At 43.2% G+C, this 15,188-nt stretch overlaps 1 protein-coding gene across 1 annotated transcript in view; it reads left to right on the top strand.

Annotated features, from left to right (window-relative positions):
• The first annotated feature begins 4,218 nt into the window (after positions 1–4,218).
• SPG7 (SPG7 matrix AAA peptidase subunit, paraplegin) overlaps positions 4,219–15,188 on the top strand; it is a 33,310-nt gene continuing 22,340 nt past the window's right edge. Inside the window, exons 1-4 of the mRNA XM_083751227.1 lie at positions 4,219–5,146; positions 6,591–6,687; positions 8,175–8,264; positions 14,680–14,921. Coding sequence (XP_083607353.1) covers positions 4,994–5,146; positions 6,591–6,687; positions 8,175–8,264; positions 14,680–14,921 — 582 coding nt within the window. The 5' untranslated portion in view covers positions 4,219–4,993. The remainder of the gene's footprint in view (positions 5,147–6,590; positions 6,688–8,174; positions 8,265–14,679; positions 14,922–15,188) is intronic.

The following is a 15,188-nucleotide window of genomic DNA, read 5'->3' as shown; positions in this document are numbered from 1 at the left end:
TCCTATCCATTTCTACTTGGAAATAAATTATGTTGATTTAAAGGTAAGGGTAAAGGTAAAGGTACCCCTGACTGTTAGGTCCAGTCACAGATGACTCTGGGGTTGCGGTGCTCATCTTGCTCTATAGGCTGAGGGAGCCGGCATTTGTCCACAGACAGCTTCTGGGTCGTGTGGCCAGCATGACTAAGCCACTTCTGGCGAACCAGAGCAGCACACGGAAACGCGGTTTACCTTCCCACCGGCGCGGCACCTATTTATCTACTTGCACTTTTACATGCTTTCAAACTGCTAGGTGGGCAGGAGCTTGGACCAAACAATGGGAGCTCACCCCGTCGCAGGGATTTGAACCACCGACCTTCTGATCAGCAAGCCCTAGGCTCAGTGGTTTAGACCACAGCGCCACCTGTGTCCGTGTTGGTTTAGTTTTGACTTATTGCCAAATAAATATTGTAAACTTTAAAAAACAGTTTTCTGTTAAATCTTCTTTAGTTGCTGTCAGCAACAAAAGGCTTTTATTAAAAATTTAACTGGAAGTCATCTTGTTATTCCAATAAGTCACTTTACTCTGATGTCACAGATTCATTCACTGTGTGACTCATTGTTGTTTAATTGTGTCCGACTCTTTGTGACCCCATGGACCAGAGCACAGAGGAGTATTAATGTATGGGAATTAAGTTCTGCCAAACTGACTTTAGTTTATTTACTAACTAGTGTATATTGATAGTGAACCTGGCTGAGAGTTCGTGAATAGGATTCTGTGGGGAAGTGGGTTCCCCCTTCTGCTTTTAATTGTCCATCTGTTACACTGTAATAATATACAGGTCTCCTCAGTAGTAAGATCTGTTGAGTTCAATGGAACTTGCTCACAGGTAATTGTATAAGATTGCAACCTTTGTCACTTGTAGCTCTAGTTGCACAACGTAAAGCACAATGTAGTTGACTGTGTTATTGATAGAGGCAAACAGGCTCCTGTGGCTAGGTAAGCATCTTGGTGTCTATTTTCTAAGCAGGAGGCATTGATCGTGTGATGGTCTCCTATTTCAATCGCTATTCTTATGCCACCAAATTATGTACCTTGGTTGGTTTGGGTGCAGCAGACTTACAAGTGCTTATTCTGACTTGTCTGCTGTCTATAATCTCTGAGACCTTACATTGCATGAGTGGCAGTGCCATGGAATTAAACATGAAGCTCAGGCACTGGCATGAGTAAGGGTTACATTTATTGTCAAACGGTAGCTTCCTTTTTGCCTGGTTGCATCTCATCCTATACAATGTGTACCTTTTACAAAGGAAAAAAAAGCATAATTAGGTATAGCTGTAGAAACTGGCACCTGCCTCACTCTTAATGATCTGCTTCAGATTTGAAGCCCATTAACTGTCCATAGTGCCTCTGTCATAAAATATAAGTAGATTAAAGTGGCCCCATAAGAAGACAAGTCTTTAGAATTTAACTTTAATAATCAATCTGTATTCTCTTATATTTACAATATGGCTTATATTTATAGCTTCACCTGTGAAATGGTTCACACAACTGTTGCAGTTAAATTATTATCATGACCAACTCCGTCCAGCAGCAGTAAAATCACTTTCAAAACAGTGCCCTTTCCCCACCAATATCTTCCAATGATGTCATAGCTGGAGAATATCCCAGTAATGCCAGCCTGGATCAGTCTATATCTGTGTTATCTGAATACTGGATATGTTCCCAAAAGAAACCTTATTACCATTCAAATGGCATTGAATTAAGTCACCTTTTTTCAAGGTTGCATTTCACATGTTCAAATAGTGGATGCTAATGCTTGCAATTATGTAATCCATGTAGTACATCTCCAGCTATATTAATTTGGAACCGTTGCTATTAAGCTTTGTTCTGGAGCCAAAAGATAGAATCATAGAATCATAGAGTTGGAAGAGGCCACAAGGGCCATCAAGTCCAACCCCCTGCCAAGCAGGAAACACCATCAGAGTACTCCTGACATATGGCTGTCAAGCCTCTAACAGATAGGCCTCTAACATCTCATGAGTATTAAGTCAGGACAAGGTAGAAGGCATTATGAGGAACCTGGGATAATTGTGCCCTGTTTTGCTTAGGGTTTTATCTCAATTGCTTTAGAATGCTTCACATATGCCAATGTTCAATGTTATTTGGGGCTACCTGGACATCCAAAACTTGATTTAAGCACCACACACAAAAAGTGTTGTGATTGTGAATACTGCAGTTCATTAAAGGTAAAGGTAAAGGGCCCCTGACAATTAAGTCCAGTAGCAAATGACTCTGGGGTTGTGGCGTTCATCTTGTTTTACTGGCCAAGGGAGCCAACATTTGTCCACAGACAGTTTTTCCGGGTCATGTGGCCAGCATGACTAAGCCGCTTCTGGTGAAACCAGAGCAGTGCACGGAAATGCCGTTTACCTTCCCGCCAGAGCGATACCTATTTATCTACTTGCACTTTGACGTGCTTTTGAACTGCTAGGTTGGCAGGAGCTGGGACCGAGCAACGGGAGCTCACCCCGTCGCAGGGATTCGAACCGCCGACCTTCCAATCGGCAAGCCCAAGAGGCTCAGTGGTTTAGACCACTTGTTGACTAACAAAATTATTATTTGAAAAAATTCCTGTTTCTCTAGATAGATGTGCTGTGTATGCAAAAAAGTATTTGTCTGTTGAACTTCATACCTTCTAGTACTAGATATTTGTGGTGGAGGCAGAAGAGTCATATTTTTCAACTCACCTCCAGTCAAGTAACTTGCCATCCACCCCCATTGTTGGACCCCTAGCATTAGTCAATGAAAAGGCACTTCTGTCATACCAGTTATAACTAAAGCATAACATGGAAACTAAAATAACCCTGTAATATTAAGGATGCTCACTTGAAAATAACTTCCAGCAAAACCAGTAAAATTTACTTATGGAAAAAAAAGTGTGAATGCAAAATACACTATATTTTCCATAACTCTTAACATGTGAGGCAACACTCACCTCCCCTTGTCCCCACCCAATGCACATCCATTCTGTTCCCCAACTTAATGGTTTTATTGTGCTCCCATATTTAATGTCTCACATTTCAGCAAATCACATCCCAATGTAGGGATGCAGATTTTTTCTGGCTACCAGAGTTTAATTGTAGCCACTTGAATTTCATGTCTATTAATGAAGCTGTTGGTCAGTTAAGCCAGTAATACTGACTTCTAATATGATACAAAAAGGTTATTTAGTAACAGACTCCTAGTTTGATTTGAAAGTTTACCCAGACACATCCCGGAGGAAGCCAGTTAACATCCTGGGTGTGTCTGTGACAAATATGGTCACTGAGATACTTCAGTGGGAGAAGTGAGAGTTTTGCAAGACTATTGTTGTTTGGGAGTGATTGTTGCTATGTTATCCCTACAGAAAATAACTTGTTTAGGGAAGAAGAGTCTGACAGCTTTCTGCCAGTGAAATTGTGAAAGCCTCACAGCACTGCAGACCTGTTCTTCAAGCAAATTTAATGGTTTTAAATTTGTACACGGAAGCATACCATTAACTTGAAGGTGACATGAGTGATCTTATAACTCTATCAACAGCCTTGTTCTGTTGCTCAACTCTTAAGAAATGTCTCCTGCTTACCCAGCTTTTTTTAATAAAAAAATTCCAAATTTAATCCCTTGCTTTTTCCTCATTTGTTTTGGGGGCCCTGGAGGGATCGAAGGTGTATGTGTGTGTGTGTGTTTTGTGTGCAGGTTCAATAGGAGCCTCTGAATTAAGCTAACACCCTTTTAATAGCCCACATGTGCCCTACATGCAAATTTAAAACATACTACGCCCAGTGTGGGAACCAGAATTAATATATGTCTTCTATGATGCTGAACCTTCCCACTTCCTGTATTTAAAAAAACACCAATGTACTCTCTTAATGTTGTTTGTTTTTCTAAAACTATTATAATTTTTCATTTTCTTCATACTTTATGATCCATTATCTATTGTGCACTTTTAAACGTCTGACAGTGTGTGCATAAAACTATACATGCATGTCAATGTAATTATGATGACAAAGTAAATATGATGCATCATTAAAGCAAAGCTTGTGAATAGCAGTTATTGTGTCCAAGAAAATAAAGCAAGGTTTTGAAATCTGGTTCTCTGCTTGGCCACACACTTTTGATCTGAATGTACAAACCATGGCCTCTAGAAAGCTACCTTTCAGCCTAGCTTCAGGATTAGAAAGCAGTGCCTGGCTGATGGAGTAGTTACTCGCCTTCACATAGCTATCTGTAATGTGTGCAGCAGCAAATTTCTAAAAGGCGGTGATATAGAAGGATATAGTGTGTAGTCAGAAATCTATTTAAATCCAAGTACAGCAGCTTAATCGGTTTGTGTATATTTCATCAGTGCGGTGTCAAGTTCAAGTCACTGGGGAAATGCTGCTGCTACCCTAGTTCCACAAATAGGCAGCTGAAACCACCTTCCTTTCACAAATATAGCTGAAAAACAACTTCACGCTTATTGAGCTGAAAGCGTTACAGAGTCCTAAACTGTCAAAGATGCAGTAGGGGAACAGCTTGCAGAAATAATGTACGATTTTGTCCCTTCAGTTTTATTCCCATCCTCAGATGACTGGAATTTAATGTTAAGTCTTAAAAAACAGTAATAATGACGAGCGAAACAGCGATGTCCAGATATCTCCCTAGCTCCTCTCTCCCCCCCCCCCGGGTCAAAAAGAAGAAATGCAAGTTTTGAAAAGTGTGTCTGAGGGGAGGCGGCCGCACTTAAAAGAGTGCATATTTCTGGGCCGAGCGTGGGCGAAGTCTGGGCCCCGCGTTTCCCTCCAGCCGAATTTCCCATTAGGTGAGAACAGCAAGGCGCGGCCATCTTGAGAGCGGGCTACGCTGAGCGGCTGCCAGCTTTTAAGATGGCGGAAGCCGCCTCCTTTCCAGCCTCCGCTCGGCTTTCTCGCCAGGCCCCCGCCTGGATCTCACCGTCCGCACTGGGGAGCTGAACAGCTCGGTGCCTGGACCATGACCGGGGCGGTCTCCTTGCTGTTGCTGCTCCGGAGGAGCTGCCGCCGCGCTCTACGACTGGCGCCGCGGGCTTTCCCGGCGGCCGAGCTCCGGGCTCTGCAGAGCGGCTGGCCCAGGATCTGCACAGAGAGCGGTGGCGACGGCCTTCAGGTAAGGCTGAGGCGGTGAGGCACCGAGGTCTCTTAAAACTGCCTCATCACCCGGGAGGAAAGCCCCCCTCCCGGCCTGTAACCGCTAAACCTGCCAGCTCCTGGTGGTGACAGTCATGAGGGTTTTTTCTATTAATCACCCCCCGTTTCCATAGAACTTTCTGCAGCTGCACAACCAGCAAATGAGAGTGCAATCCTTTGCACATCTGTCCAAGAGAAAGACTTATCAAGCTCAGTGGGACTTATTCCCAAGTAAGCGTGTATAGGATTATAACCCCTGCCTTGGTAAAAAGTAGGGTGTGGGTTGTACAGTACTGTACCGAGAAAGCGGAGAGTGTTCCTTTCGGACTTGGGTTCAAATGGTCTATCAGCCCTGAGTTGCAATGGGTGACGTTAGGCCATTCACTCTCTTGCAGCCTAACCTACTTCACAGGGTTATTGAGAGGATAAAACGCTCGGTGTGTGGGAAGGATGGGATAGGAAATGATAAGGCTTTATTCATTTACATTTATATCCCACCTACCTTCTGTCATGGAACCTAAGGCAGTGCATGTTCATGCACAAAATAAATAATAATACCAAAAAAGTCTCTGCACCCAGAAAATTGGCTTATCAGGGGGAATCATTTTTACGTAAGCTTTTCCCTGACGTGCCAGTTTTGTAGGTTGAGGGATTGGCTTCTTGCATCTTTGTTTAGAGCGCTTGTCTCTGACTGTTCATAAATTAATCTCCTCCAGAATCAAAGTTTAACCATTTAAAAAATGCAATCATATAGATGAAGCAAGAGTGTCAGGAGCAATCAAATAATAATAATAATAATAATAATAATAATAATAATAATAATAATATATATTAAACATAATATCTCAAGGGCATGAGCAATTAAAAAGATTCCAAAAATCCTTGACTCCAAAAAGATAGCAGAGTTGGTGGCAATCAATAGTTTGCAGGTCTCACAGCGGGAAAAGCCCTATTGTGCTCACCATCCACCTTCTGGAGGTACATTCAACTATGCAGCTCCTTGCCTACAGCCATAAGTGATAGCCCTCACTCAGGCTTACCACCATGTCTAGGAACTAGGCTTGAGAGGACAGAGCCATGTCACATGCGTTTTGTCACTGATTCTTACAACATCTCTTGTAAATGTAATTATTCCTATGCAGGATTGTAAGGTAGTTATTTTGCATTTAGTCTGGTATTGGGCATTCTAATATATACACAAGATATTCTCAGGAGGAGGAATTGGTAAACCCTGCTTTTGTGCTAACCACTCCTAGTGTGGCCTGCTGGCCTGTCAAAAAGTCCGTCAAGCTCCACCCCTAGAAAGCCCTTCCACCCCTAGAAAGCCCCTCCATCTTTTTGAAGTCTCCATCCATAACTTCATTCCCTGGTATCTATCCATAATTCCCTGTAACGCTTGCACTGTTCTGTTGTTTCCTCCTCAGAGCCTTCTGTCTCAAGTGCTTTCCCCCACACCTGGAAGACTTTTTCGGTCAGTAGCAAAAAGTCAGTTTATCCCCTTCCGACTCTGGAAATTTCTGGGTGAGTAAAGAAAGCTTGACAACAATGGTGCCTTTACTGGAACTTATTCCTGCCATGGCAGTGACCAACATGTTGGCCATTGTTCTATTTCTTCCCCACCCCCAATTTTCTTGCAGTCTTAAGTGTATCGCTTCCTCAATTACTCAAAGCTGGGTGCACAAACAGAAGCCAAGTCTGAAGCCATTGAAATGCAAATGTTGAGCTCTGAATACATTGGACAAATGAATCGCTTTTTCCAAAGTGTGAGGGTTACATGCGAAATCACATTAGGCAGCTAAGGGATGGGCTTTTCTTGGGTCCCACCGAGGTGTGACCAGACTCACCCCAAAGAGTTGTGCCTCAGGCTAGGCTCAGACATTGTTCCCCCCACCAGGCTTTCCTGATACTCCCTTTTAAAAAAAATATTTCCAAAATAAAAAACAAACATTTTGAAATTGCTAACAAGGCAATGTATATAACACATTTTCCCTCTTTACATGTAGGTGAACATAAATGTAAGATCTGTTTGCAACTTGGAGCTTTTTGTATGCTTCATCATACTATTACAGTTTATACTTTTCCATAATCTGAGGAAAGGCTTAGGATAAATGTTGCTGAATTTGTATAGGAGATAAAATCATGCCACGCTATATAAAAATCAAATATTTTGAGCTTTGCCTTAGCTAATTTAAGTTGGGAAATCAGTTTTTCTGCCATGGCTCTTTGCCACAGTTTAATGTGCCAAGTATTCAATGTCAACAGTTCAGCAGTTTTCCAATTTTTGGTTGTTGCCCTGAGATCAGCCATCAACAAATTTTATTAGTTCCTTAGATATCACTTTCTTGTCCATGCTGCTGGTTTACATTTTGAGGAGAACTGGCCTACAAGATGCAAACTTTCCCTTGGTTGCTGTATCCTGTCATTACTTTATTTTTCTCTTTTTCCCCCTAGCTGCTGCATGTCACAAGTTCAATCCCACCCCTGAAAGATTTATTGTTCTAAGTCCACAGAAGCCTTGATTATTTATTAGAAGTATTTCACCCCACACTTTAGCTGAAAAAGCTTCTAAACCAGCTTTATATAAGATCAATAAAAACAGGACAGTCTGTCTGAAAACCGATAATCTGAAAGACACAACATGAAAGGAAGAGGGGATGGGAGGGAAAGAGGAAAATAACCAAACAGGCAGAAAACAAAGAGTTACATGATAGTTCTAATAATGGTGAGCTGGAATGGAAACAGCTGAGGGAGAGAAAGAGCCTCAGGGAGAGACCCTTCTTCCCATCTCTCATTGTGCTTCATCTTGTCTGAAGGAATGAATGCTTCCAGGTAAAGCAGGGAGAAATTCTGTGAAGCTGGGTTCTTAGCAGAGTTGACAATTAACAAATGACTTTGAGATCTAATTCAACAGACATTATCAACAAATTGTATAGGAAAGTTTGAGAAATTTTAACCTTGTTTATTACAAGCTGAGATGCTCAGAACTCTGACTGTAAATCTGTTGACAGGTGGCACTGACTATTTTTCTACCTCTGGTTCTCATCGCAATGGCAGCGGTGGTGAAGGATCCAAAGGGAAATCTCCAGAAGAAGATGAGGGTAAGTACAAATAGCAGTTTTGCTCTGAAACTTCCAGTCAGAAGTGACTACAGCAGAGGTGGAACACTTTTTTGGCTCCATGGGCTGGGCCTTTATCAGCGATGGTCTTATAGACCAAATTTGTCAGGTGATCTGACGGGGGGGGGGCAGGATACCCATCTGTCAATCACAGGACATCATTATGCTCTCACATGGATGCCAAGTGGGCGTATTAGCCCAGCTGTCAAAATTCCTCATGAGGCTTTGTGAAACTGGAGATTTAAAAGGGGAGCACAGGAAGACTTGCAAAGGCTTTAAGACTGTGTCCACACTCCCATCTCAGCCTCCAGAACTTGGTTGCAGTTCTTTTGAATATATACAGCTTTATGTATTTCAGGTATTAAAGCTGTTTAGAAGCCAATATTAAATGGATGCCTTATTTTGGAGCAGAAACTCTTCTACTGAGGCATGTGTTATTGATCCAGCTAAAGTTTTTCAGAGTCTACACAGGCAATATTCTCAACCAATTTGCTTTTGCACAGATGTAACATTTTTGGAGTGACTTTCAGCTTGCTGCCTCAGTGGTTTTAGCATCGCTCCTGCTTTGGGTATCAAGAAACCATGCAAATATAATGAAGAAGGGGAAGCCTTCATCAGGGTGGAGAGAGCCATGCTGCTGGCAGGGAGGCAGTTAATATATTTTAACATTTAGCAGATGTTGGCTGTGTTAGAGGAGAGGGGAATACAGTGTTCATAGAAGCAGAAAGTTTTTTATTTTAATTAGAAAATGATCTTGAAATATGCAGATGGGAAGGGATAGTCTTGCTAAATTATTTTTCTAAGGGGTACATACATGTTTGTGTTTATCAGCTGTATAATTATTTACATGCCTTTACCCAAAGGATCCAAGGTGGGTTGGAACAATTAAAAAAAAATTAAAACAATATAAAACAGCTTCCTAAAAATATACATCTCAGGGGTCAAGTCAGGGTAAAGAGTATTTTCCAAAAGCTGCATAATGAATATGTCAGACTCGCCTCCATGGGGATGCACCCATCATTTTACTAGGACATTTTAAAACCTTTGAAATTTCAGGGAAACTGTTATGAGGATGAAGAATATTGGCTCTTGTGATATTATATGCGGCAAAATGAGGTGGTGAAGTGGACTGCACCACTTTAAAGTGCAAAGGGGTTCTTCCATTTTTGAATGCTCCTTTACATTAAAAATATTATGTCAATAAAGGCCAGCACTCCAGGCAAAGGGATGGGATTATTGATGTATTGCAGTGTAATCTAGCTATGTCTACTTAGAAGTAAGACTTATTGAATTCAACAGGGCTTACTCATAGTTAAGTAGGGTTAGGATTGTAACCCAAGTCTTCTGTTTTGCATAGAACTTTTACACGTGTGGGTTTTCAAAAACCATATCCCCTATCTGTGGGAAATATAGCAGCCCTATTCAGGTTTTATTGCTCCCCATGATTCACATTGTACAAGGAGACAGCAGGGACCCATTCGCTGACCCCACTGCATATCTGCAAAGAGGAAGCCTGCCAAATACCCATAGGCTCTCATTTTGAGTGTTAATCACACAACGAGAATAACACCTAAACAAGTTGAGCATTGCAGTCCACTCCACCACCTGATTCTGTTGCATCCCTAGATTTAGCCATGTGCACCTGAGTATTTAACCTTTGTCTCCCTTCTAGGGAGAGGACATTGGCACTTGCCAGGGAAAAGCATTTTGAAGATTGGCAAGGCATTTGAGCAGAGTCTGTGTCAGGATTTGGGGGCCAGCAGGAATATGCATGTGCCTCTTGCAGTGATAGTCCTGTCCCGCCACCCCCATCCCTCTGAAAATATTGCAGAGAGCTCCTTTAAAATTTCCTCTGCTGAGCTATAAAAAGATCACAAGGGCCTCCCACAGATGCTTAGCTTCAGAATAGCTTGCCCACCCCCCCTTTCACACAACCTGCATTTTGAGGCTGAGCTGACCTGACAGTGCCCCCAAGTTTAACATCCCTCCCTTGGAGCTTTCAGCAGATTTCATAGATGAAGCTAAACAGCCGCAGTGGTGGCTGTATTCTGCCCCTCCTCTTTTTTCCTCCTTGATGTAATTTGACTCTGCGTTTTAAAAAAGGGAAAGACATATCCTCCATAGAACAAGTGTGCATGTGTGCGTATCCCAGTGCTGAGAGACCAGAAGGGCTTCTGGGCAGGGAGCAGGCTTGCACTTTGGCTGCCTTGTGGCTGCAAACTCCTAGTGCTGCTCTTTTGGATAAAGGTGTTGGAAATGAGATGCTTCCTGCTCTTTCATGTGAGCCTGCAGTGCTGGTAAAAAGGCAAGAGGAAGCATCTCCTCCCATTGTTCCTTTGCTTTGAACACTAGCCCTTCCTTCTGCTCTGTGTGCAAAGTGCAACAGTAGATGAGTGTCTCTTGTGGTCCAGAACGGGGATAAACAAGCAGCTTGTTGCCACTGGACCCAGGTGGTTTCAAGCTAATTTCTTCTCCAGTAAACCCATACTCTGTATTCGAGGTTAATGATCTGCCATGTCAGATCTTAGTTTTTAGTTTCTGCCCCTAACTATGCAACTTCACTGTATGCATTGTGTATTAAAAAGTGCTTAGACCTTTACAGTTCTTGCTGTGCTTGCTAAAACAAAAGCCCTCTGAGGCGGTTGTTGCCATTCCCATTTTACAGATAGGTAACTGAGACAGTGTGTGTGTATGGAAGAAAAAGGAGGAGGGAGAGAGGCCAGGGCAGTAGTGGAACATGAATCTAAATCTGCAAAATCCAGGGTTAGGGTTTCATCCAGTGAGCCAAATTGCAGGATTCAGATGGAACAAGCAGTGTCAGGTTAGCAAGGAGATATCTAGATGCTGTAATGTGCATGCTGAGTGCAAGAGGTGCTGGCTGTCACAATGCAGTCCCAGTTCACACCAGTCAGCAGTTACTTCAGAGCAGGAATAGGGTCTGTTTTCATCATGACCCCTCTTCCAACCTCTGAGGAGAAAAGACACCTTCCTTATACTATAGATTGAGCTATTTACTAGGGAGAGTCTTACATTTGTTGCAAGGTCTTTTCAGGAGCTCCTACTATGAGTATGTTATGTTATGAGTACGTCCTTTCCGGTGCCTGAAAGGCTGCACAAAATAATATGCAGCAGTCATCTTGGCCAGGAGGTGTGGGGTTTTTTGGCTTGACGTGTGTACACCATGACCTACTGAGTGCTACACCTTTTCCCCGCTTGTAATGGATGGATAAGTTGACTTTGCGAGGTGGAATCCTCCTCTGTGTCTTTGGGGGAAAGATCATCCCAGCAGTAATTATTTACAAAGAGTCCTGTGGCCTGTCACTGCAGCCCCTGCAAGCTTTTAATCATGGAGTTCAGGTTTGGGGTTAATGGCAAATCATTTCTTCATGAAGGCTTTCTGAGGCTGGAATGGGTCCCACAGCTGCTGACAAGAAGTGTCTCTTCCAGCTAGTATATGACTTATTTATGGAATGATTAGTGTGACCACTCTGCAGCATTGGGAGGCGAATGTGTGTGCTGTTTTGCTAAAAGTGGGGTCCCTTTGCTGGTAGACTGGCAGAGCTGGGTGGCAGAGGCTCTGAGCAAATGGAAAGGATGGATGTCAGAGGGGGGCAAAATGCAGAGCAGTGCAGGCAGATCTCTTCATCTGTTCCTCCTGCCGTTTTCTGGTGTACTTGCAGACAAGAGCCATTCTATGGCCAGCCGGCATCTCTCTGAATTTTCCCACAGCAGCCTCTGAATTCTACCTCCAACTTATGAGAGAGGCCCAAGTGATGGGGGAAAGCCCTTTACAACTCTGATCAAAGAACGCAGAGGGCACATCTGTTTGGATTGCCTCTGAAACCTAGGAGAGAGCAGTACTTTATTAGGATTTCCTCTGTCAGTGAAAAGAGGTCATTGCTTGCAAAAATAAGTTGATTAGACCAAGACACTTTGCTGGCATGGGTTCTAAAAATTGTAGAGCTCTGAACCCCATGCCTGACAGTGCTGAGGGCTCTCAAGCCAGAAAATACTACTGCAATAGCTTTCCAGTTTTCTCCTAAGCCTATGGGGAGCTTAATGAACTTAGAGTTTTATATGTAGGGTATAATTTGTGGTAATCAAGATAAATGACATTAGTGTGTTGATGCTTTTTATGGACTTGACTTTGTAGGTTAAAGTTGGTGCAAGCTTCCATGATTCGCAGAACACCTCATCAGACAAAATATGTCTTTGGATCCTAGAAGCTCTTAGATGTCATTTTGGTTTTCTGAAAAAAACTAGTAAGCTTGGGTGCTAAGTACTAGTAGATTTCCTCTTGGTCAAATGTGGGTGGATTTTTGTGTGAATATGCAGAAGTTCAGAAAAGCAGGTATTAAAGTTGTCCATACCTGTGAACAATAGAATCCCTTTTCCTTTTCCCTTTCCCTTTTCTTCTTTGATAAGTTGTTTAATGCATCCTTAGTATACACCTGGAACCCAGAAAGTAATCTCACCCCATACTCTGTATGTTGTGGGAATCCTTCCCCCGAGTTAAGTTTCTGTGGGTTGTTGGGCTTTATTTTTATTTTTTACAATGTTGCTTTTTAAAAATTCTTTATTGGGCACCTGCTTGCAACTCCTGTGATAGATTTTCTCATTCTGCTGTAGCTGGCCCTTTCTGATATAACAAAGGACTGTGAGATGGTAGGAGAAGACAAAAGAGGTGTGGGCAGGGCATAGTTACTAAGATACTGGTGTTTGGTGAATGATGGCTTTATCTGAGAAACACTACTTTCCTCTAAGGGTGGGGGGTCATTGGATAGTGAGGACAGAGCAAGCCATGAGTGAAATATGGTGCTGGGTGTCTGATCAGGCAGCTCCAGCTTGGAATTGTGGATGAGGCTGGATCTCTGTACAGTGGGGTTTTTCTTTTTCTTTTTGCATCTGCTTTAACTGGTGGTGCTTGCTGATAAATGCCTTTGTTAACATAAATCTAATCTTGGCTACAGCAGATAGATTTTCCAACAAAACAGCCATGATTTATTTGGGAGGCTTCCTTAATGGCTCCGATAGATGATGCGCCATTGGCAGAGGTGGGCAGCAGTTAGGCCATTCAGGTTGGATCAAAGAGCAAGGCAGGATGAAATGAGACTTAGAATCCAAAATAAGAAGAGCCTGCAGGATCAGGCCAGTGACCTGCAGATGCAGCCACCAAGATGGTTTTCTGCAATTTTAGGAATGCCCCTAGCTCTAGGACAGCAATGGAAAAACTTTTACGTGTGGGCCTATTGGGGAAGCCACAGACACTTTCCCTACACCTGACATCATATATGTTGGCAGGTAAAGACAAGGCCAGGCCCAGAGAGGTTTGCACCTGCAAAGCCTTGTGTGCAGCACTTTACAAGCACCAGCAGGCGGCAGATCACTGAGACTTCTGTGCACATTGCTATGCAAAAATGGGTCAAATGTGGCCTGTGTTGGGTGTAGGGAGATAAGTTCCCTATCCCTGCTCTAGGAATACAGTTGTCCTGGCTGAGGCTGATGGAATGTGGGAGTCCAAGGTCTCTGGAAGGCACTAGGTTGGAGAATCCTGCCTTAGAAGGGGCTTAGAATGCTGGAGAGATGGACCATACTTTCTAGTGTTGGCAGAAGTTGCAAGCTTTCGAGTGCTGCTACTGTGCAGTTTGCCTCCATTCATTTCAAAGGGTAGGAGCCCAATTCAGATCCCACATCTGTTTGAACCAAGTGCAAGTTATGCAGAGCAGTAGGACCGGGTGAAGGCTGAAGAGCTTTCTCTGCATGATTCAAACGGGTTTTTGCAAATTGTTCAATAGGTGCAAAGCTGCATCATTCATTCTATATTTGTAGTAGTGGTGTGACAGAAGGCATCTTGCCCCTGTCTAGCCTAGCATTATCTGGTTGAGCATTTATGACCCTTTCTGAGAAAAAAATGGATCCTCCTGCAGAATGTGAGCTGATTTGTACATGCTGTCTGGGCCGGCTCATGAGAGAGAACTGCTGAAACAGGCTAAATGTGGAAAGCTGGAGCTGGGTAGAGCAAATATTTGCTGGCTAATCGAATGCAAACTTCCCCTTTCCCTATGTGTGTTAATGTTGGAACTCCAGGTAGGCAGCTCCGTAAACATGCTCTGCTCCTGAGCTGTTGGCCTAGTTTGAAGCAGGCATTTTACATGCAGCTTTGCTGTGTGACCTTGCTCTTGGTCTCTCCTCATTCAGTCCCTGGAAAAAGGGGCTGTAATGTGATAGCACACTGCAAACCAGATGCTGCCTCTCCTAGCCCAGCTTAGCTTTCCTAGGAAAATGAAATGTGGAACAAAAAACAGACTGTGTGGGGGTCTGTGGCTTGGGGCATAATCAATCTGCTCTCCAGCTCATAATGCTAATCTTGATGTGTTCTTATGTTTCCTCTCTCAAGAGGAAAAGAGACGCCGGGAGAGGGAGGACCAGATGTACCGGGAGCGCTTGAGGACCCTCTTTCTCATTGCCATCATCATGAGCCTGCTAAACTCCTTGAGCACCAGTGGAGGCAACATATCCTGGAACGACTTTGTAAATGAGATGCTGGCGAAAGGGGAAGTGCAGCGAGTTCAAGTGGTGCCGGAGAGCGACATTGTGGAAATCTACTTACATCCAGGGGCAGTTGTGTTTGGACGGCCTGTGAGTGTCTTTTTCAGCAAGATCAGTCCTTAAAGTATTGCAAAGTAGGTTAAGCAAAGACTTTTCCGTTTGGCCAACTTTGATTGATATAGGAATGTAAGCTTCAGGATTGGTAGTAGATTTCTCTTGGTGTTGTGCCTGCCAAACAGTTGTGTGAACCTCCAAATGCTTCCATAGTTCTTCACCAGCCCCTAAATTGGCCTGTTGTCTTGGTCAGTAATCTTGTTTTTTCCTAATCTGCTTTTTCTCCTCAAGCAGAAAGCTGTC

The sequence above is a fragment of the Podarcis gaigeae genome (assembly GCF_964106915.1).
Source record: "Podarcis gaigeae genome assembly, chromosome: 8".
NCBI classification, from domain to species: domain Eukaryota; kingdom Metazoa; phylum Chordata; class Lepidosauria; order Squamata; family Lacertidae; genus Podarcis; species Podarcis gaigeae.
Note: the sequence above shows the minus strand (reverse complement) of the source record. Positions and strands in the feature narration are given on the sequence as shown.